Source organism: Bombina bombina, chromosome 3 (genome assembly GCF_027579735.1).
Source record: "Bombina bombina isolate aBomBom1 chromosome 3, aBomBom1.pri, whole genome shotgun sequence".
NCBI lineage: Eukaryota > Metazoa > Chordata > Amphibia > Anura > Bombinatoridae > Bombina > Bombina bombina.
Window position 1 is genome coordinate 1,158,822,936 of NC_069501.1, and position 22,506 is coordinate 1,158,845,441.

At 39.5% G+C, this 22,506-nt stretch overlaps 1 protein-coding gene across 1 annotated transcript in view; it reads left to right on the top strand.

Annotated features, from left to right (window-relative positions):
• Positions 1 to 18,704, top strand: part of MSANTD4 (Myb/SANT DNA binding domain containing 4 with coiled-coils) — a 102,591-nt gene extending 83,887 nt beyond the window's left edge. The window contains 1 exon segment of the mRNA XM_053708569.1: positions 12,548 to 18,704. Coding sequence (XP_053564544.1) covers positions 12,548 to 13,123 — 576 coding nt within the window. The 3' untranslated portion in view covers positions 13,124 to 18,704.
• Positions 18,705 to 22,506: the final 3,802 nt, after the last annotated feature.

Sequence of the window (22,506 nt, forward strand, 5' to 3'; positions counted from 1 at the left end):
GGAAGTAATAGGTTTGATGGTAGCGGCAATGGACATAGTTCCTTTTGCGCGAATTCATCTAAGACCATTACAACTGTGCATGCTCAGTCAGTGGAATGGGGACTATACAGACTTGTCTCCGAAGATACAAGTAAATCAGAGGACCAGAGACTCACTCCGTTGGTGGCTGTCCCTGGACAACCTGTCACAAGGGATGACCTTCCGCAGACCAGAGTGGGTCATTGTCACGACCGACGCCAGTCTGATGGGCTGGGGCGCGGTCTGGGGATCCCTGAAAGCTCAGGGTCTTTGGTCTCGGGAAGAATCTCTTCTACCGATAAATATTCTGGAACTGAGAGCGATATTCAATGCTCTCAAGGCTTGGCCTCAGCTAGCAAAGGCCATGTTCATACGGTTTCAATCAGACAACATGACGACTGTTGCGTACATCAACCATCAGGGGGGAACAAGGAGTTCCCTGGCGATGGAAGAATTGACCAAAATCATTCAATGGGCGGAGACTCACTCCTGCCACCTGTCTGCAATCCACATCCCAGGAGTGGAAAATTGGGAAGCGGATTTTCTGAGTCGTCAGACATTACATCCGGGGGAGTGGGAACTCCATCCGGAAATCTTTGCCCAAATTACTCAACTGTGGGGCATTCCAGACATGGATCTGATGGCCTCTCGTCAGAACTTCAAGGTTCCTTGCTACGGGTCCAGATCCAGGGATCCCAAGGCGACTCTAGTAGATGCACTAGTAGCACCTTGGACCTTCAAACTAGCTTATGTATTCCAGCCGTTTCCTCTCATCCCCAGGCTGGTAGCCAGGATCCATCAGGAGAGGGCGTCGGTGATCTTGATAGCTCCTGCGTGGCCACGCAGGACTTGGTATGCAGATCTGGTGAATATGTCATCGGCTCCACCATGGAAGCTACCTTTGAGATGAGACCTTCTTGTTCAAGGTCCGTTCGAACATCCGAATCTGGTCTCACTCCAGCTGACTGCTTGGAGATTGAACGCTTGATCTTATCAAAACAAGGGTTCTCAGATTCTGTTATTGATACTCTTGTTCAGGCCAGAAAGCCTGTAACTAGAACAATTTACCACAAAATATGGAAAAAATATATCTGTTGGTGTGAATCTAAAGGATTCCCTTGGGACAAGGTAAAGATTCCTAAGATTCTATCCTTTCTTCAAGAAGGATTGGAGAAAGGATTATCTGCAAGTTCCTTGAAGGGACAGATTTCTGCCTTGTCTGTGTTACTCCACAAAAAGCTGGCAGCTGTGCCAGATGTTCAAGCCTTTGTTCAGGCTCTGGTTAGAATTAAGCCTGTTTACAAACCTTTGACTCCCCCTTGGAGTCTCAACTTAGTTCTTTCAGTTCTTCAGGGGGTTCCGTTTGAACCCTTACATTCCGTTGATATTAAGTTATTATCTTGGAAAGTTTTGTTTTTGGTTGCAATTTCTTCTGCCAGAAGAGTTTCAGAATTATCTGCTCTGCAGTGTTCTCCTCCTTATCTGGTGTTCCATGCAGATAAGGTGGTTTTACGTACTAAACCTGGTTTTCTTCCAAAAGTTGTTTCTAACAAAAACATTAACCAGGAGATAGTCGTGCCTTCTTTGTGTCCGAAACCAGTTTCGAAGAAGGAACGTTTGTTGCACAATTTGGATGTTGTTCGCGCTCTAAAATTCTATTTAGATGCTACAAAGGATTTTAGACAAACATCTTCCTTGTTTGTTGTTTATTCTGGTAAAAGGAGAGGTCAAAAAGCAACTTCTACCTCTCTCTCTTTTTGGATTAAAAGCATCATCAGATTGGCTTACGAGACTGCCGGACGGCAGCCTCCTGAAAGAATCACAGCTCATTCCACTAGGGCTGTGGCTTCCACATGGGCCTTCAAGAACGAGGCTTCTGTTGATCAGATATGTAGGGCAGCGACTTGGTCTTCACTGCACACTTTTACCAAATTTTACAAGTTTGATACTTTTGCTTCTTCTGAGGCTGTTTTTGGGAGAAAGGTTTTGCAAGCCGTGGTGCCTTCCATTTAGGTGACCTGATTTGCTCCCTCCCTTCATCCGTGTCCTAAAGCTTTGGTATTGGTTCCCACAAGTAAGGATGACGCCGTGGACCGGACACACCTATGTTGGAGAAAACAGAATTTATGTTTACCTGATAAATTACTTTCTCCAACGGTGTGTCCGGTCCACGGCCCGCCCTGGTTTTTTAATCAGGTCTGATAATATTATTTTCTTTAACTACAGTCAACCACGGTATCATATGGTTTCTCCTATGCAAATATTCCCTCCTTAACGTCGGTCGAATGACTGGGGTAGGCGGAGCTAGGAGGGATCATGTGACCAGCTTTGCTGGGCTCTTTGCCATTTCCTGTTGGGGAAGAGAATATCCCACAAGTAAGGATGACGCCGTGGACCGGGACACACCGTTGGAGAAAGTAATTTATCAGGTAAAACATAAATTCTGTTTTGCATAGCTGTGCCAAAGTTACTAAGTCTTTATAATGCTACTGTAAACATTTTGTTAAGTTTACTGCTTTTTTACACTGTTTTGCAGAAAATTTTTGTTCATACAGGGTTTTTCTCTCCAACCTGTTGGCGTGCATTGTTCTGTAACTACTGCAGCTGCTTTCTGGTTTGAGGCTCTAGAAGAGGGATCTTCAGATGGAGACTCCATTAGAGGAGATTATGGACAGAATCAAGGCCCTTAAGTTGGCTAATTCTTTTATTACAGATGCCGCTTTTCAACTGGCTAAATTAGCGGCAAAGAATTCAGGTTTTGCCGTTTTAGCACGCAGGGCGTTATGGCTTAAGTCCTGGTCTGCTGTTGTGTCATCTAAATCTAAAATTTTGAACATCCCTTTCAAAGGAAAGACCCTATTCGGGCCTGAACTGAAGAGATTATTTCAGAAATCACTGGAGGGAAAGGTCATGCCTTCCTCAGGATAGATCAAATAAGATAAAGATCAAACAAAATAATTTTCGTTCCTTTCGGAACTTCAAGAGTGGTTCTGTTTCAGCTCTCCTCTGCTACAAAGCAAGAGGGGAATTTTGCCCAATCCAAGTCAGCCCTGGAGACCTAACCAGGCTTGGAACAAGGGTAAACAGGTCAAGAAGCCTGCAGCTGCCTCTAAGACAGCATGAAGGGGTAGCCCCCAATCCGGGCCGGATTCTAGTAGGGGGCAGACTCTCTCTCTCTCTCTCTCTCTCTCTCTCTCTCTCTCTCTTCGCTCAGGCTTGAGCAAGAGATGTTCACGATCCTGGGCTTTAGAAATTTGGGTCCCAGGGATATCTTCTGGAATTCAAAGACTCCCTTCCAAGGGGGAGATTTCATATTCTATCGATTGTCTGTAAACCCAGACAAAGAGAGAGGCGTTCTTACGTTGTGTAGAAGATCTTCTTACCATGGGGGTGATCCGCCCAGTCCCCAAAGAGGAACAGGGGCTTGGGTTCTACTCAAACCTGTTTGTGGTTCCCAAAATAGAGGGAACTTTCAGACAATCTTGGATCTCAAAACTTCTAAACAAGTTCCTCAATGTTCATCATTCAAGATGGAGACCATTCGGACTATTCTGCCTCTGATCCAGGAAGGTCAATATATGATTACCGTGGACTTAAAGGATGCGTATCTACACATCCCTATTCACAGAAATCATCATCAATTTCTCAGATTTGTCTTTCTAGACAGGCATTCCCAGTTTGTGGCTCTTCCCTTCGGGTTAGCCACGGCTCCAAGAATTTTCACAAAGGTGCTAGGGTCCCTTCTGGCGGTTCTAAGACCTCGGGGCATAGCAGTGGCGCCTTATCTAGACGACATCTTAATCCAGGCGTCTACTTTTCAGCTAGCCAAGTCTCACACGGATATTGTGTTGGCCTTTTTTGAGATCTCACGGGTGGAAGGTGAACATAAAAAAGAGTTCTCTCTTCCCTCTTACAAGAGTTTCCTTTCTAGGGACTCTGATAGATTCGGTAGAAATTTAAATATTTCTGACGGAGGTCAGAAAATCAAAACTCTTAACCACTTGCCGAACTCTTCATTCCATTCCTTGGCCATCTGTGGCTCAGTGTATGGAGGTAATCGGACTCATGGTAGCGGCAATGGACATAGTTCCTTTTGCCCGCCTACACCTCAGACCACTGCAACTATGCATGCTCAAACAGTGGAATGGGGATTATGCAGATTTATCTCCTCAACTGCGTCTGGACCAGGAGACCAGAGATTCTATTCTCTGGTGGTTGTCTCAGGACCACCTGTCTCAGGGAATGTACTTCCACAGGACAAAGTGGCTCATTGTAACGACAGATGCCAGCCTGCTAGGCTGGGGTGCAGTCTGGAACTCCCTGATAGCACAGGGCTTATGGTCTCGGGAGGAATCTCAATCTTCCGATAAACATTCTAGAACTGAGAGCGATATTCAAGGCGCTTCAGGCGTGGTCTCAGCTTGCTGCAGCCAAATTCATCAGATTTCAGTCGGACAACAGAACCACTGTAGCTTATATCAATCATCAAGGAGGAACAAGGAGTTCTCTAGCGATGATGGAGGTAACCAAAATAATCTGATGGGCAGAGGATCACTCTTGCCATCTCTCAGCAATCCACATTCCATGAGTAGAGAACTGGGAGGCGGATTTTCTAAGTCGTCAGACTTTTCATCCGGGGGAGTGGGAACTCCATCCGGAGGTATTTGCTCAGCTGATTCAGCTATGGGGCACACCAGAATTGGATCTGATGGCGTCGCGTCAGAATGCCAAACTTCCTCGTTACGGGTCCAGGTCCCGGGATCCCAAGGCGGTACTGATAGATGCTCTAGCAGTACCTTGGTCCTTCAATCTGGCCTACGTATTTCCACCGCGTCCTCTCCTCCCACGTCTGGTTGCCAGAATCAAGCAGGAGAGAGCTTCGGTGATTCTGATAGCACCTGCGTGGCCACGCAGGGCATGGTATGCAGACCTAGTGGACATGTCCTCGGTTCCACAGTGGACCCTGCCAATGAGGCGGGACCTTCTAATCCAAGGTCGTTCTAGCATCCAAATCTAGTTTCTCTGCGTCTGACTGCTTGGAGATTGAACGCCTAATTCTATCAAAGCGTGGGTTCTCTTAGTCGGTCCTTGATACCCTGATTCAGGCTAGAAAACCTGTCACCAGGAAGATCCATCATAAGATTTGGCGCAAATATTTTTATTGGTGTGAATCCAAAGGTTACTCGTGGAGTAAGATTAGGATTCCTAGAATATTGTCTTTTTTTCCAAGAAGGTTTGGAGAAGGGATTATCAGATAATTCTCTAAAAGGACAAATATCTGCTTTGTTCTATTCTACTACACAAACGTCTGGCAGATGTCCCAGAGTTCAAACTTTTAGTCAGGCTTTGGTCAGAATTAAGCCTGTATTTAAGCCTGTTGCTCCGCCTTGGAGCCTAAACTTAGTCCTTAAAGTTCTTTCAAGGGGTTCCGTTTGAACTATTGCATTCTATAGAGATAAAGCTTCTATCTTGGAAAGTTTTGTTCTTAGTTGCTATCTCTTCGGCTCGAAGAGTTTGAGCTATATGCTTTACAGTGTGATTCCCCTTATCTTATTTTCCATGCAGATAAGGTGGTTTTGCGTACCAAACCTGGTTTTCTACCTAAGGTTGTTTCTAATAAGAATATCAATCAGGAGATTGTTGTTCCTTCTCTGTGTCCTAATCCTTCATCAAAGAAGGAACGTCTGTTTCACAATCTTGATGTGGTTCGTGCTTTAAAGTTCTACTTACAAGCAACCAAAGATTTCCGTCAAACACCTTCATTGTTTGTTGTTTATTCTGGTAAGTGGAGAGGCCAAAAGGCTACGGCTACCTCTCTTTCCTTTTGGCTGAAAAGCATCATCCGTTTGGCCTATGAGACTGCTGGACAGCAGCCTCCTGAAAGAATTACTGCTCATTCTACTAGAGCTGTGGTTTCCACATGAGTTTTTAAAAATGAGGCTTCTGTTGAACAGATTTGTAAGGTGGCGACTTGGTCTTCGCTTCATACTTTTTCCAAATTTGATACCTTTGCTTCTTCTGAGGCTATTTTTGGGAGAAAGGTTCTACAAGCAGTGGTGCCTTCCGTTTAGGGTCCCTGTCTTGTCCCTCCCTTCATCCGTGTCCTAAAGCTTTCGTAATGGTATCCCACAAGTAAGGATGAATCCGTGGACTCGATACATCTTACAAGAGAAAACATAATTTATGCTTACCTGATAAATTTATTTCTCTTGTGATGTATTGAGTCCACGGCCCGTCCTGTTTATTACGACAGGTATATATATTTTTATGTTTAAACTTTCAGTCACCACTGCACCCTATGGTTTCTCCTTTTTCTTCCTAGCCTTCGGTCGAATGACTGGGGGGTGGAGCTAAGGGTGGAGCTATATAGACAGCTCTGCTGTGGGTGCTCTCTCTGCCACTTCCTGTAGGGAAGGAGAATATCCCACAAGTAAGGATGAATCCGTGGACGCGATACATCATAAGAGAAATAAATTTATCAGGTAAGCATAAGTTATGTTTTTTATACTTATTATTGCTATTTAAATTATGCTTGTTTTTGCCTTTGTTCGTATTATGTGAAATGCGTAAGGCCACACCGACCTTACGTCACTTGCTACACACACACTGCCTATCACTCCATGCTGGTTCGTGGTTGTTCAGCGTTATTTCGAACATAATTCACAGCCGTTTTCGGAGCCATTGGTTTGGCTTAATTTGGTGCCTCCGGTCTTCAATACAGAACCTGGCTGGATTTGACTCAAAGAGGAACTTCTTTCTACCAGGACGCTTTTTTGTGGACACAGTGGGGACACTCTTTTATCTACACATTCTTCCTTAACTCATATGATTGAGGGCTCATGTTGCGAGTAGGAATTACCTGCACTATGAGAGGTGTTTTTGTGTGCTCATCTTTCTAGATCCAAATATATATATATTTATATATATATATATATATACACACACACACGAGGGAAAATGAGACAAGAGCCCAGAGAAATGGTTATAAACGGTTATTATATACCACATATGTGTAATAATTATTTCAACTTATGAATAGTGATTGACACAATAAATAGGTAATGAATCAATGGGAAAAGACAATTTAATTGAATAATGAATACAATGATGAGTCCCGTATTGGATTAGAAACATCCACAGTATAATAAAACACACAGATTGCCGGTAGGTGTGCACTTATTAGAAACTACCCCAATCATTTGAGGTAAGTTGCCACATCTATCAGTGACAGGCCTCCAGTGATATTGCACATCTGTATTGGAGACGAGTATGTATTACTTCTTCTCCCCTTGGAGTATGGTGTAGGGCCAAAAGGTGTGTTCTTAAGTAGCTCCTCCGTGGGTTCAATGAGTTATGCCAAGTAAAAACACAAAGAGGTTACTTAGTGTAATACAGTTTTTATTAAAACAAAAGTGTATTAAAAAACAAGCCAAATGACCACTCACATTTAAAATTCTCAAACATGAGGTATGAAACAAACTCATAAAAACTCCTGTACACATTCAATGCGATCCCTTGAAGTACTCTCAGGTGATAATAGTACCAGTCCGATATCAATGGGGTCCCAATAAGTTACAGTCCGAGATATCTCCAAACCATTCACATGTACATAACACTGTCAATCAGTAAAAACAAAAGTCCAAATAGAATCCTTTATGCGTTTCAAAGGGTTAATATCCTTCATCAGAGGGTAGTGTAAAACAGAGCTTCCAGTGAGGACTTATAAAACTGGGAGGCGGCACGCCCCTAAACATGCCTTTACAGCTAATTGGTTGAGGGCTTCGTTTACAAATTTGTATTGTACAAACAAATCTTAACATGATAATATGAATAAAAATATATAACTGACATAATCCTAATACATAATTAATACATAAATCAAGATTGATTCACTCCCAATAGGTTTGCACAAAACATTATATATACCTGCGCTATTTTCCTGTGTCGTTGTCATAGTGACCATAAAAAACAGATGTCTAGCGCCTTCTGCGCCTGTGCGAGACATCCTTTAACGTATCGGCGTCCATGTGCTAGGCATCTAATTCGTGTTACAGACTATAACCAATATTGCTATAGAAAATCAAACTACAAAAACAGCTACCAATTGTTAGGGATATTCAAAGTTCTATGGCATAACAATACAAGCAGACACAATCTTATTTGGTGGCTTTTGTGGGTATATATTAAACTTTGTGAGCTTGGTTATATGTGTTGTCGTGTTGCCTTTTAACTGTGAACAATAAATATTGTTTTAATACCTCTGATATTACGTAAAGTAAATTATATTTTAACCCCTTAATGACCGCAGCACTTTTCCATTTTCTGTCCGTTTGGGACCAAGGCTATTTTTACATTTTTGCGGTGTTTGTGTTTAGCTGTAATTTTCCTCTTACTCATTTACTGTAACCACATATATTATATACCGTTTTTCTCGCCATTAAATTGACTTTCAAAAGATACCATCATTTTCATCATATCTTATAATTTACTATAAAAAACATGGAAAAAAACACATTTTTTTCTAACTTTGACCCCCAAAATCTGTTACACATCTACAACCACCAAAAAAACACCCATGCTAAATAGTTTCTAAATTTTGTCCTGAGTTTAGAAATACCCAATGTTTACATGTTCTTTGCTTTTTTTGCAAGTTATAGGGCCATAAATACAAGTAGCACTTTGCTATTTCCAAACCACTTTTTTTCAAAATTAGCGCTAGTTACATTGGAACACTAATATCTTTCAGGAATCCCTGAATATCCATTGACATGTATATATTTTTTTTTAGAAGACATCCCAAAGTATTGATCTAGGCCCATTTTGGTATATTTCATGCCACCATTTCACCGCCAAATGCGATCAAATAAAAAAAAATGTTCACTTTTTCACAAATATTTTCACAAACTTTAGGTTTCTCACTGAAATTATTTACAAACAACTTATGCAATGATAGCATAAATGGTTGTAAATGCTTCTCTGGGATCCCCTTTGTTCAGAAATAGCAGACATATATGGCTTTGGCTTTGCTTTTTGGTAATTAGAAGGCTGCTAAATGCCCCTGCGCAAAATACGCGTATTATGCCCAGCAGTGAAGGGGTTAATTAGGGAGCTTCTAGGGTTAATTTTAGCTTTAGTGTAGTGTAGTAGACAACCCCAAGTATTGATATAGGCCCATTTTGGTATATTTCATGCCACCATTTCACCGCCAAATGCGATCAAATTAAAAAAAACGTTAATTTTTTCACAATTTTAGGTTTCTCACTGAAATTATTTACAAACAGCTTGTGCAATTATGGCACAAATGGTTGTAAATGCTTCTCTGGGATGCCCTTTGTTCAGAAATAGCAGACATATATGACTTTGGCGTTGCTTTTTGGTAATTAGAAAGTCGCTAAATGCTGCTGCTCATCACACGTGTATTATGGCTAGCAGTGAAGGGGTTAATTAGGTAGTGTGTAGGGAGCTTGCAGGGTTAATTTTAGCTTTAGTGTAGAGTTCAGCCTGCCACCTGACACATCCCACCCCCTGATCCCTCCCAAACAGCTCCCTTCCCTCCCCCACCCCACTATTGTCCCCGCCATCTTAAGTACTGGCAGAAAGTCTGCCAGTACTAAAATAAAAGATTTTTTTTTTAAAGAAAAAAAAAAAAAGCATATTTACATATGCTGTGTTTAGGATCCCCCCTTAGCCCCCAACCTCCCTGATCCCCCCCAAAACAGCTATCTAAGCCTCCCCCTCTGCCTTATTGGGGGCCATCTTGGGTACTGGCAGCTGTCTGCCAGTACCCATTTTGCACAATCAAATGTTTATTTATTTTTATTTTTTTTCTGTAGTGTAGCTTCCCCCCCCCCCCCCCCCCCCCCCACGGACCAACCCCCACCACCTAAATAACGACTAAGGTTTTTTTTTTAAAAATTACTTGTCCCACTTTTATTTTGGGACACATTTTTTTCTGTAGTGCAGCGGTCCCCACACAGTCCCTGCCCCGGCGCGCCCCCTCGTGCACCCGGACTTGCACGCCCACGATCCCGCCCCCCTCCACATGACCAGGGCCATCGATGGCCGCCACCCACCTCCCACACCGGCTCCCACCCACCAACGATACCGGCCATCGATGTCCGGTGCAGAGAGGGCCACAGAGTGGCTCTCTCTGCATCGGATGGCCATCTAAGGTTATTGCAGGATGCCTCCATATCGAGGCATCACTGCAATAACCGGAAAGCAGCTGGAAGCGAGCAGGATCGCTTCCAGCTGCTTTCCACCCGAGGACGTGCAGGGTACGTTCTCAGGCGTTAACTGCCTTTTTTCTGAGGACGTACCCTGCACGTCCTCGGTCATTAAGGGGTTAATGTGCTATTGGTGTAATCCTATACTGAAATTAATTATATAATAGTGGGTGTATTTAAGACACGGCAAACTCTACTTGTTACAGACCAGAAAATATTGTATTTTGTATTTCTATTTTTTGTGTTTGTAGATAAAAGTGCATATTTTTTCTATACTCTAACGTCTTTGTTGTTACATTCCTTAAAATAATGTAAGCTCATTTTGTATGCATAGAATATAACAAGTCATCTGGCACTATATTTTAGTTTATATACAACAAATTGAGTTTGCCAGTTTTTAAATTGGACAGAAAATTTTTAAATTTTGAAACATGCACTTTACGTGGTTGAAATGTAAAAATGTAATATGCTTTTAAACTACGCTACACCTAGACATGTACATTTTTTCCATTATTTGTTTGAACAAATTTCCACGTTCATTTATTAAGTAAACAAATTAATTAATTACATTTAATTTATTATTTAACAAGTTTAGCTGTGTAATAGATTAAGAAAAATAAATTGGCAGTAAATGCATTAAACTATATTAGAATAGATTAACACATGGCTGCAGTTGTTTTTCAATGATCAAACTCCACCCACCACTTTATTTAGAGGAGCCAATCTGGACTTCAGCCCAGAGAAAGCAGGACTTGCCACTGTCATTGTGTTATAAACTCCATTGTTTGGATTCAACAGAAATGATTAGATAACAATCAGTACATTAGGGTGAGATATGTTTGAAGGTTAGGCTTTTATCAGTTTTCAGTAGTGAAAAATCCTATTTTTTCAGGCTTAAAGGGACATGATACTCAAATGTTGAAGCACTTGAAATTGATGCAGCATAGCTTTATATATAATTTTATCATCTCTATGTAAAAAAAAATATATATTTTACCTCAAACTTTCCTAAGTATAAACACTAGTCCCAGGACTTGTAAGGGAGCGTGGATCTGGCATGTGCAGTCAGTCATGTTATTTTTCTTTTCAGTTTAAGGAAGTTTACTATGAAATTTCATGAGATTTAAGTGAAATCTCATTAGATCAAAGCAAAGCATGACCTCAGCACTGCTGATGCTGATTGGCTATTCCCCCCCCCAGCTTAAAGGGACACTCAAGTCAAAATTAAACTTTAAAGGGACATTAAACACTAAATACATGCTAGATAAAATGATTCATTCAAATAAAAGATTAGTCCATGACTAACATGTAGATGTATTTTTCATTTAGTTTCATTAGTTGTTTAAAAAGTTACAATATAAGTGTAAAGTTTTAGTGTCTATAAATCACTGGGAGCTGCCATGTTGTGACTTGTTACCTTCTCTGCTGTGGCCAATTAGGGTCAGTTATAAATAGGTCACTAGAGTGTGCAGCCAATGGTTGTACTGGATTTAACAGTGTTCTGCACTTCCATTTCTAACAGGAACTGAAAAGCTCACAATTTCAGAATGGAATTACAGGCAAAGAGGACAAAATAAATAATGAAAGTATATTGCAGAGTTGTTTTATTATATATCATTTATCATTTTATATTACCATCTCAAAGTGTTTAATGCCCCTTTAATTATTCAGGTAGAGCATGTAATTTTAAACAACTTTCCAATTTACTTCCATTAACTAAATGTGCACAGTCTTTTTATATTTAAACTTTTTGAGTCACCAGCTCCTACTGAGCATATGCAAGAATTCACAGCATATATGTATTTGCATTTGTGATTGGCTGATGGCTGTCACATGGCACGTGTATGCATTAGTGATTGGCTAATGGCTGTCACATGGTGCAGGGGAAGTGGAAATAGACATAACTTTTAAAATTGTCAGAAAAAAAATCTACTACTCATTTGAAGATCAGTTTTAAGTGCTATTGCATTGTCTTATCTTGCATTTGTTGATTATGCAAATCTACAGTGTTGACTGGTCCTTTAAGTATAAATGTTCACAGAGCACTTACTCTGAGGAACTGAAGAAATTTTGAGGTAATATATGTTCTCTCTTTTACATAGAGATGTTCAGATGATATTTTCATGTCTGCTTTTTACAGTTGTGCTGCAATACTTTCAAGAGATTTAGCATATGAGTATTGTGTCCCATTAAACTACAGGAAAAGGGAGCAAACTAAAAAAAATAAAGTATATGGCAATTATTTAAACGAATAACAATAACATTGTAGCTAACATGATATATTTGTGTTTTGTTTTAAATAGTTTGAAATAGAAGAAGAAGATGAAATGTTATCAACTGTTATGCCTGATTCCAGAGAAGAGAACGACCTTCCTGAAGAATTTCCGAGAATTGAAGAATTTGGCACTTTAAGCTCAATTACCCGTATACCTTACAAGGATTCCCATATGCTTATAACCTTAGAAAAGCAAAAACTGGAGCTAGAAAGACAACGTTTAAGCATCGAAGCAGAACGACTTCAAGTCGAGAAAGAAAGATTGCAGATTGAACGCGAGAGGTTGCGCCACCTAGATATGGAGCATGAGAGACTGATGCTTGAAAAAGAGAGACTTCAGATTGAAAGAGAAAAACTACGACTGCAGGTCATGCATGTTGAAAAGCCAAATCTAGATAATGATTTTGCACAGGTGGAAAAGACTGTCTTACAACCTTTGGACATAGAAGCTGAAAAATTAAAACTCGAGAGGGAGCATCTGCAGTTAGAAAAAGAAAGGCTGCAGCTATTAAAATTTGAATCAGAAAAGCTCCACATAGAAAAGGAGCGTCTCCAAGTTGAAAAGGAACGGCTTAGAATTCAAAGAGAAGGGCATCTACAATAGAGTTGAAACAGTTTCTCTAGTTTTATAGTGTGAGTTTTAGCATTGTCCTTGTTGCTTTGACTGTAGATTTTAATCTTGCTTGTATAGAAAAATAATACATCTAGTGTAGCACTCACAAACAAAGCGTCAACAAAATAACTTCCTAGTTAGAGATAAAAGGGAAAACATACAGAAATAAGAGAAAGATATAGGATCTCCCCATCTCAAGAAATTGATGGGCTCATTTTTTAAGAGGTCATTTTTCCTCTCTTGCTCCAAAGAGTTGGTTTAGTGTTAATCCAAACGGAACAGTGATAATGGGATCAATGTATCAGCCAGGAATAGTGTTTTGGTCCCTTGTGTAGTGAATTTGCCTTTAAGAACAGCAGTGAGTGGCCTTAAGCTGATTTGTTTTACTGCTGATCAAGGTGCAGCCAAATTGTGATCCTTGTTAGAACGTGCCTGCATTAATGACAGTGTGTGATACTGTTATGTGTTATTGCGTCTCACACAGTTATTTTAGAGCTAGCAAAACCAAGATTTTAAAGAATAATGTAGATCTGATTCTGAAACAATTTCAGTAATTTCTAGGAAAGAGATTAGTCTGTGTATCTGCTTTTCATAATTTTTTTCTGTGTATCTGTATTACTGTATTACATTTGTCAATAAGCTCATTGCTCACCTACCACTTCAAAGTAATTATTTGGCTGCCAGGGAGGGTTGGAATGCCTTGCACCGTACTGCAGCAACAAGCAGGCAGCCAAAGGGTTAAATGTTATGTTATGAACTTGATATTTGCAAATGCAAAGTAAAGGCATCAGTAATGCAGGATTCGAAAAAAGAAGAAAAAAAACAATACAACTGCCCTGCTAAAACATCTGTACGTTTCTTTCAAACTGCACCACTGAACAAAAAAAACGTTCTTTCTGTACAGTATTTTTATATCACTTTCAAAGTTCTTTTTACGTGTATTAGTGGTTTAGCTGGTTCTTTGGTGCCTTTTAAGAACCTTTAAAAATTTATATATTTTTTTTTAATCATCAAACCAACGCAAAAAAATAATAATAATCACATTATGTTGTGGTTTTCGTTTATGAATGATTATGCAAAAAAGTATTAATTAAAGACATTCTAGCGTAATAGAAAATTGCTATAATTTGATAGAAACAGATGAAACCTTACTGAGCAGGTCATGGATTGTGATTGGCAGCAATCAGTATATTCTACTCCTCATGTCTCTTCCATCTCAGAAGCCACAATGCATTGTTCAAACACAGTTTTATCTTTCCGAATATGGGTGTGGGAGTCTTGTATTCTGAGGTCTGTCCCTCTGAAATAGCTATATGTCCCAAATTGCTGATTTCCTATAAGATTTTAAAGGCTATATTAGCCCTGCCCACTACCCGCCCGGACATGCTCAAATCCCGTCCACTATCCAGCTGTGACCCCTTGCAATGGGCCATTTTTAACCTTCTAAGCCACCAAGTGCCAGCCATAAATGTTGGGAGGTATGGTTTAGTAGGTTAACAAAATGTATGCAATTAATCATAAAATGTTCTATTTTAGACCATTTTATTATTATACTACAACGTTTTCATACAGGTGTGAATAGTACAACTTTACGTACGTTAGGAAAAAAACGTATTATTATGTTTCCAGATCACAACCATTTATGACATATAATAATAATAAACAAGCTAGTGGAAACATATTTTAATAAGCAGGTGTTATTGCTGAAGTGTCTAAAGACCATTGTGGAAGCCGGTATTCCTGAGATCATTTTTGTTTGTTTTTTTAGCAGGTTTGCTTTCTTATATATATATATATATATATATATATATACTGCACTTCCCACATTATTATCTGTTTATGTCTGGAAAAGTTGGAATCAGTTTGGCAAAAAAAAAATTTATGTATGCATTTTTATTCTAAAGATCAGTTTTCATCATTGTCTTTAATTTAGTATGTGTATTTTCTTTAACAGAACCAGACATCAACAGGACTGTAGATTTACCAGAGCAGCACTGACAAATGTAACTTTCTAAAACCATATTTAATAATGTACATTGTGAACTGGTGACTAATTTGGTATTCTAGCAAAACATACCATAAAGTAGGTGTTTTTTGTAAAGAGTATTAATCCATAAACTGTGTAGATTGCAGTATATCATGTTGTGATATATATATTTTTGTTTACTAGAACTCTCAAGCAAAGTAAATTTTGAGTTTCTGTACAGCTTTGCAAGCTGTATTTTAGTGCTCATCTAGAATAATTTGCAGTAAAAATGATACAAATGGGGTATATACATTAAGGTTGTAAAGCTTATGTGGCATGAGAAGACAATTTAAATTTTTCCTAAAATGTAGTATAAAAATTATACATTCAAAAACATATATTAAGGGATACCATTGAGAGGATAAAGGGAAATATTTTTTACAGATGTGGTACATACCATAATTTCTTTAATATGATGGTGAGCGTTCACAGGCCATTATTCCTGGGAATAAGGAGGCAACACTTTTAATCTCTCTCACTTCTCTGGTATCCTATTCTTTTTTTTATTTGCTCCATCTTTTTTTTTTAAAGAGCCTGTTAATCTTTAAATCCCCCTGGCATACAAAGATAAGAAGAAAGTAGTATAGAGGAGTACTTGGGCTTAAAGGGACAGTCTACAATAGAACCTTTTGTTTTAAAATATAGATAATACATTTACTACCCATTCCACAGTTTTGCATAACCAACACAGTTATATTAATATACTTTCTCCAACATTGGTGTGTCCGGTCCACGGCGTCATCCTTACTTGTGGGAATATCTCTTCCCCAACAGGAAATGGCAAAGAGTCCCAGCAAAGCTGGTCATATAGTCCCTCCTAGGCTCCGCCCACCCCAGTCATTCTCTTTGCCGTTGCACAGGCAACATCTCCACGGAGATGGTTAAGAGTTTTTTGGTGTTTTTTCTTGTTCAGGGTCCATTCGAACATCCAAATCTGGTCTCCCTCCAGCTGACGGCTTGGAGATTGAACGCTTGATTCTATCAAAGCGTGGGTTTTCAGATTCTGTGATAGATACTCTGGTTCAGGCCAGAAAACCGGTAACTAGAAAGATTTACCATAAAATATGGAAAAGATATATCTGTTGGTGTGAATCCAAAGGATTCCCATGGAATAAGATAAAAATTCCTAAGATTCTCTCCTTTCTACAAGAAGGTTTGGAGAAGGGATTATCTGCAAGTTCTCTAAAGGGACAGATCTCTGCTTTATCTGTCTTACTACACAAAAGACTGGCAGCTGTGCCAGATGTTCAAGCATTTGTTCAGGCTCTGGTTAGGATCAAGCCTGTTTACAGACCTTTGACTCCTCCCTGGAGTCTAAATCTAGTTCTTTCAGTTCTTCAAGGGGTTCCGTTTGATCCTTTACATTCCATAGATATTAAGTTACTATCTTGGAAAGTTTTGTTTTTGGTTGCTATTTCTTCTGCTTGAAGAGTTTCAGAGTTATCTGCTCTGCAGTGTTCTCCGCCCTATCTGGTGTTCCATGCAGATAAGGTGGTTTTGCGTACTAAGCCTGGTTTTCTTCCAAAGGTTGTTTCTAACAAGAATATTAACCAGGAGATAGTTGTACCTTCTTTATGTCCGAATCCAGTTTCAAAGAAGGAACGCCTGTTACACAATTTGGACGTAGTCCGTGCTCTAAAATTCTATTTAGAGGCTACAAATGATTTCAGACAAACATCTTCTTTGTTTGTTGTCTATTCTGGTAAAAGGAGAGGTCAAAAAGCGACTTCTACCTCTCTTTCCTTTTGGCTTAAAACATCATCCGATTGGCTTATGAGACTGCCGGACGGCAGCCTCCTGAAAGAATCACAGCTCACTCCACTAGGGCTGTGGCTTCCACATGGGCCTTCAAGAACGAGGCTTCTGTTGACCAGATATGTAAGGCAGCGACTTGGTCTTCTCTGCACACTTTTGCCAAATTTTACAAATTTGATACTTTTGCTTCTTCGGAGGCTATTTTTGGGAGAAAGGTTTTGCAAGCCGTGGTGCCTTCCGTTTAGGTAACCTGATTTGCTCCCTCCCTTCATCCGTGTCCTAAAGCTTTGGTATTGGTTCCCACAAGTAAGGATGACGCCATGGACCGGACACACCAATGTTGGAGAAAACAGAATTTATGCTTACCTGATAAATTACTTTCTCCAACGGTGTGTCCGGTCCACGGCCCGCCCTGGTTTTTTAATCAGGTCTGATGAATTATTTTCTCTAACTACAGTCACCACGGTACCATATGGTTTCTCCTATATATTTCCTCCTGTCCGTCGGTCGAATGACTGGGGTGGGTGGAGCCTAGGAGGGACTATATGGCCAGCTTTGCTGGGACTCTTTGCCATTTCCTGTTGGGGAAGAGATATTCCCACAAGTAAGGATGACGCCGTGGACCAGACACACCGTTGGAGAAAGTAATTTATCAGGTAAGCAGAAATTCTGTTTTTTACCTCTGTGATTACCTTGTATCTGAGCATCTTCTGACAGCCCCCTAATCACATGACTTATCTATTGACTTGCATTTAGTACTGTTTTGTGCTAACTCTTAAATAACTCCCTGTGCCTGAACATAGTGTTATCTATATGGCCCACAGTCTCTTGTTGTGGAAAGCAATTTAAAAAGCATGTGATAAGAGGCAGCCCTCAAGGGCTTAGAAATTAGCATATTAGCCTACCTAGGTTTAGTTTTAACTAAGAATACCAAGAAAACAAAGCAAATTTGATGATAAAAGTAAATTGGAAAGTTGATTAAAATTGCAAGTCCTATCTGAATAATGAAAGTTTAATTTTAACTAGACTGTCCCTTTTAATAAAGGAGTTTTTATCAGTAGCCTGCTACAGGTGTCACAGGGACTGATCCCTTGCCTCCTCCTTTTTGGACTCATCATTGTACTCTCATGGAAATCCTTTGCTGTTCCATACAGCACTAGATGGGTCTCTACTGAAGGCAGTAAAGCTGCAGTTGGGTAAGCAGTAGAGTGTCCTCATTTGTTTTCTCGCATTAGAGCAGCTTTGTAGGTATAAGTTGAGGCTAGATAATATAGCAAAAAGTAGGAACCTTTGGTTTTACCCCATACGTTTTCATATCTAAGATCTGCAGTTATATGTACCATTAGTTTGTTCCATCGTTAGTAGAATTCTACAAAACAAAAAAAAACTAAAAAAAAAAAGTAGATGTTGTACAATATTATTTGCACAGCAAATCTGTAGAAATATATCTTTCTAAAATATTTCTATTACTCAAACATAATTGTATGTGTTTTCATTATTATTATTATTTTTTTTTTAAATATTTTTAGGTGAAAATGGACATTTCATAGTGAATGACATTTATTTTGAAATAAATTTATGGCTTGCATTTTAATACTGGAAGAAAACAGGACATTTCAACCCACTTATTTTATTTTATTTGGTAAGCTGTGTTTTCTTGTTTCTTGAAATACATGGAGAAAACAGAATGTTAATATTTAGCAATCTAACTGAATATACCAATACGTAATGTGTTTAATATTCCTTGATAATTTCCAGAGAAATAAAATGTAATGTCAATTATCAAAGAAATTGTTGTTTGCTCTTTTACAAGTACTTGATAATTTGATGTTTGCATGGAATTTACTGTGTAAGAAAAAGGAAAGGAGTGTGCTTCTGTTTAATCATTTGTTTCCTTCTACCTGTTGTTCAGTCTTGGAAAGGAGTACATTTATAATTGTAAATATATTACATATTAACCTCTATGATCAGCCTTTCCTGCAAGTCCTTTTTGTTTCATGAAGAAAAAAAGAAACACAAATATAGTGCAATAAGTCCAAAAACAGGTTTATATTCTATAGTAGTAAAGTTGTGAACTCAATTAAGAACAAATTAGGCTTAGTTTGTTATGCATCTTGTGCGACTAATGGCTCACACGCTGCTTCTCCACATTACCCTTTACAGAAGGTAAGGGATACGACCTATTCAAACAAACCCTGGCAAACAGTTACTGTGTGTATAAATAAAAAGTGAAGCGCTCTACCTGGGAACGAACACTAGCATAATACCTTGTTCTATGGTTAGTTACCACCCAAGAAGCAGCCTCTTTTTGCTCAACATGTGCCTTTAACAGTGAAGAACATTTCTGCATCATATCAGTCTTATTCAGATTTAACAGTACAGTCCAGCCCCAAAATACCAGGCAATCCCTCTCTAAACGAGAGAAACGGCAAAACCCCAGACGTATGTTTCGGCCTAGTGTGGGCCTCGTCAGTGAGGTGCAGCCATATCCCTCTAGACACACTGAGCAACAGGTCCTCATCTGGATTCCCACATAACACTTAGGGAGACTTCCCTAAGAGTCATAATTTGCATAAATAAAGAGAGACGCGTTCTACCTGGGAACGAACAATAGCATAATAGCTTGGTCTATGGCTAGTTACCACCCAAGAAGCAGCCTCTTTTTGCTTAACATGTGCCTTTCACAGAGAACTTTCTTGTAGCAAATCAGTCTGATCTTGACTTAACAGTACAGTTACTGTGTGTCTGTTTGCAGACACAATCATAGTATTCCACATATATATTCTTTAAAAGGGTGACGTATATTCAGATGGTATACACAAAAGCAAAACTTATGCTTACCTGATAAATTAATTTCTTTAATGATGGTGAGAGTTCACAAGCCATCACGTGTGGCAATATTCCTATCCCGACCATGAGGAGGAGGCATAAGACACCCCAACACACCAGAGCTTTAAATCCCTCCATTTTTCCATGATCCTCAGTGATACATATAGCCAAGTAGATGAGGAAAAAAGAAAAGCAGGAAAGCTAATGTGGGCTTGTGGACTCTCACCGTCATAAAATTAATTTGTTCATCAGATGTTGAGAGCCCACAAGACATCATGTGTGGGAATCAATACCCAAACCATGGAGTCCTTGAGACCACCGCTAATATGGGAGGGCAAACAGTTAAAGCAGCACGTTACTATTCAGGCACTATGGCCCGTAGAACTTTAGAGCCAAAGGTAGCCCCAAAAGAAGCATACACATCAAATTTTATAAAACTTAAAAAAAGTGTGCAAAGAAGACCAAGTAGCTGCCTTACAAATCTGATCAATAGAACCTTATTATATGAGGCCCATAAATATGCAACTGCTCTAGTGGGATGAGCAATAATATGCTCAGGGGGATATTCCCTGCAACCAAATAAACCTTGTGGATTAAAGCTTTAACTCAAGCTACTAAAGTAACAGCTGTAGCATTCAGACCTTTGCGAGGCTCAGAAAAATAAAAAGAGAATAAAGTCTGCAATATTTTGAGGCTTACAACATCCAAGTTGTGAAGAAGACTCTTTTCTTAAAATTCTTAGGAGCAGGACAAAAAGAAGGAACTACAATTTCCTGATTGGTATTATCTGTAGATACTACTTTTGGAAGGAAAGAATGACTAGTACGAAGAACAGCCTTATCCTGAAAAATCAGAAAAGGAGGTTCACAAGACAAAGCTGAAAGCTCATAGACTCTTCTAGCAGAAGAAATCACTAGAAGAAAAAGTACCTTCCTAGGTAAAAGCTAAAGGTCCAAACCATGCATTGGCTCAAAAGGAGGCGTCTGAAGAACCCTCAAAAGCAGATTCAAAAGGAGAAACTGGACGAATTACTGTTTTTATACTTATAAGAGACTGAACAAAGGTCTGATAGTCAGGAACTTTAGCAATCTTCTTATGAAACAGATCAGAAAAAGCTGAAATCTGACCCTTATTAACCTGTATCTAAACCTTTCTGAGGAACTCAAGAAATCTAGGAATTCTAAAAGAATTCTAATGGTAACCTTTGCTATAACACCACACAAAAAGTTTTCCAGACCTTATGATAAATATGTCTGATAACAGGCTTCCTAGCCTAAATCAGGGTATCAATAACCTTGTCAGAAAAACCTGAGACAAAATTAAGCGTTCAATCGCCATGTTGTCAAATTCAAAGAATTGAGATGTCAATAAAAGAAAGATCCTTGAAAGAGAGGATTCTTTTTCTCTTGCAAGGTGTATCCAGTCCACGGATTCATCCTTTACTTGTGGGATATTCTCATTCCCTACAGGAAGTGGCAAAGAGAGCACACAGCAGAGCTGTCAATATAGCTCCCCCTCTAGCTCCACCCCCCAGTCATTCTGTTTGCCGGCTCTAAGCACTAGGGTCTCTCTACGGGAGGGTAAAGTGAATGTGGTGTTAGAATTGTAGTTTTATATCTTCAATCAAAAGTTTGTTATTTTTAAATGGTACCGGTTTGTACTATTTACTCTCTAGCAGAAAAGTGATGAAGATTGCTGCTGAGAGGAAAATGATTTTAGCATGTTGTAACTAAAATCCACTGCTGTTCCCACACAGGACTGAGGAGTACCAGAAAACTTCAGTTGGGGGGAACAGTTTGCAGGCTTGACTGCAATGAGGTATGTTCAGTCATTTATTTCTAGACAAGACTGAGATAATGCTAGAAGACTGACAGGATCCCCATGTGGGGAGGGTAAGCTATGTTCTGAGACTTAGTAAAGAATTGAATGCTTACATAACAGGGCTAATTAGGCTGGTGGACACTAATTCAGGGCAATCGATTATTTGTTTAAGAAATACTCGTTAGAGACACTTTTTTAAGCACTTTGGAGTGTTTTTCTGGGGTTATTATCCACATGGCAAAAATTTAGTCATTTGGAAGTGATTTTTGTAGGCCTAACAACTCCGGAGTAGAGTGGGAGGGGCCTAATTTCGCACCTCAGATGCGCAGTTAGAATTGAAAGACAGTTCATGCTGCTTCACATGGAGGGTCCAGCTGCTGATTGAGGACCTAAAATAAGCTTTTTTCCCCCAAAACTGATCCCTAAGGGCAGGTAGGGCCACAGCAGTAAGCTGTGGCAAGGTGCTGTAGTTATTTAACCGGTTTCTGGCTTTAGGCTGCTCCGGTTTGGGCATTAAGGGGTTAATCGTTCTGCAAATTGTGGTGCAATCATATTAAAGTCTTAGGTACATACTGTGAAAATTTCAAAAGGATTGCTGCATTTTTCACTGTTTTGTAAAATTGTGTGCTTTTTATTTCTTAAAGGCACAGTAACGTTTTTTTCAAATTGTGTTTTTTATTTGATTAAAGTGTTTTCCAATCCTGCTTGTGTATGCTACTAGTCTGTTAAACATGTCTGACACTAAGGAAAATCCTTGTTCAATGTGTTTAGAAGCCATGGTGGAACCCCCTCTCAGAATGTGTCCCAATTGCACTAATATGTCTATACACTTTAAAGATCATATTGTTGCACTTAAAAATGTGGCCCAAGATGATTCTCAGACTGAAGGTAATGAGGATAGTCCGTCTACCTCTCCCCATGTGTCACAACCAGTTGCGCCCGC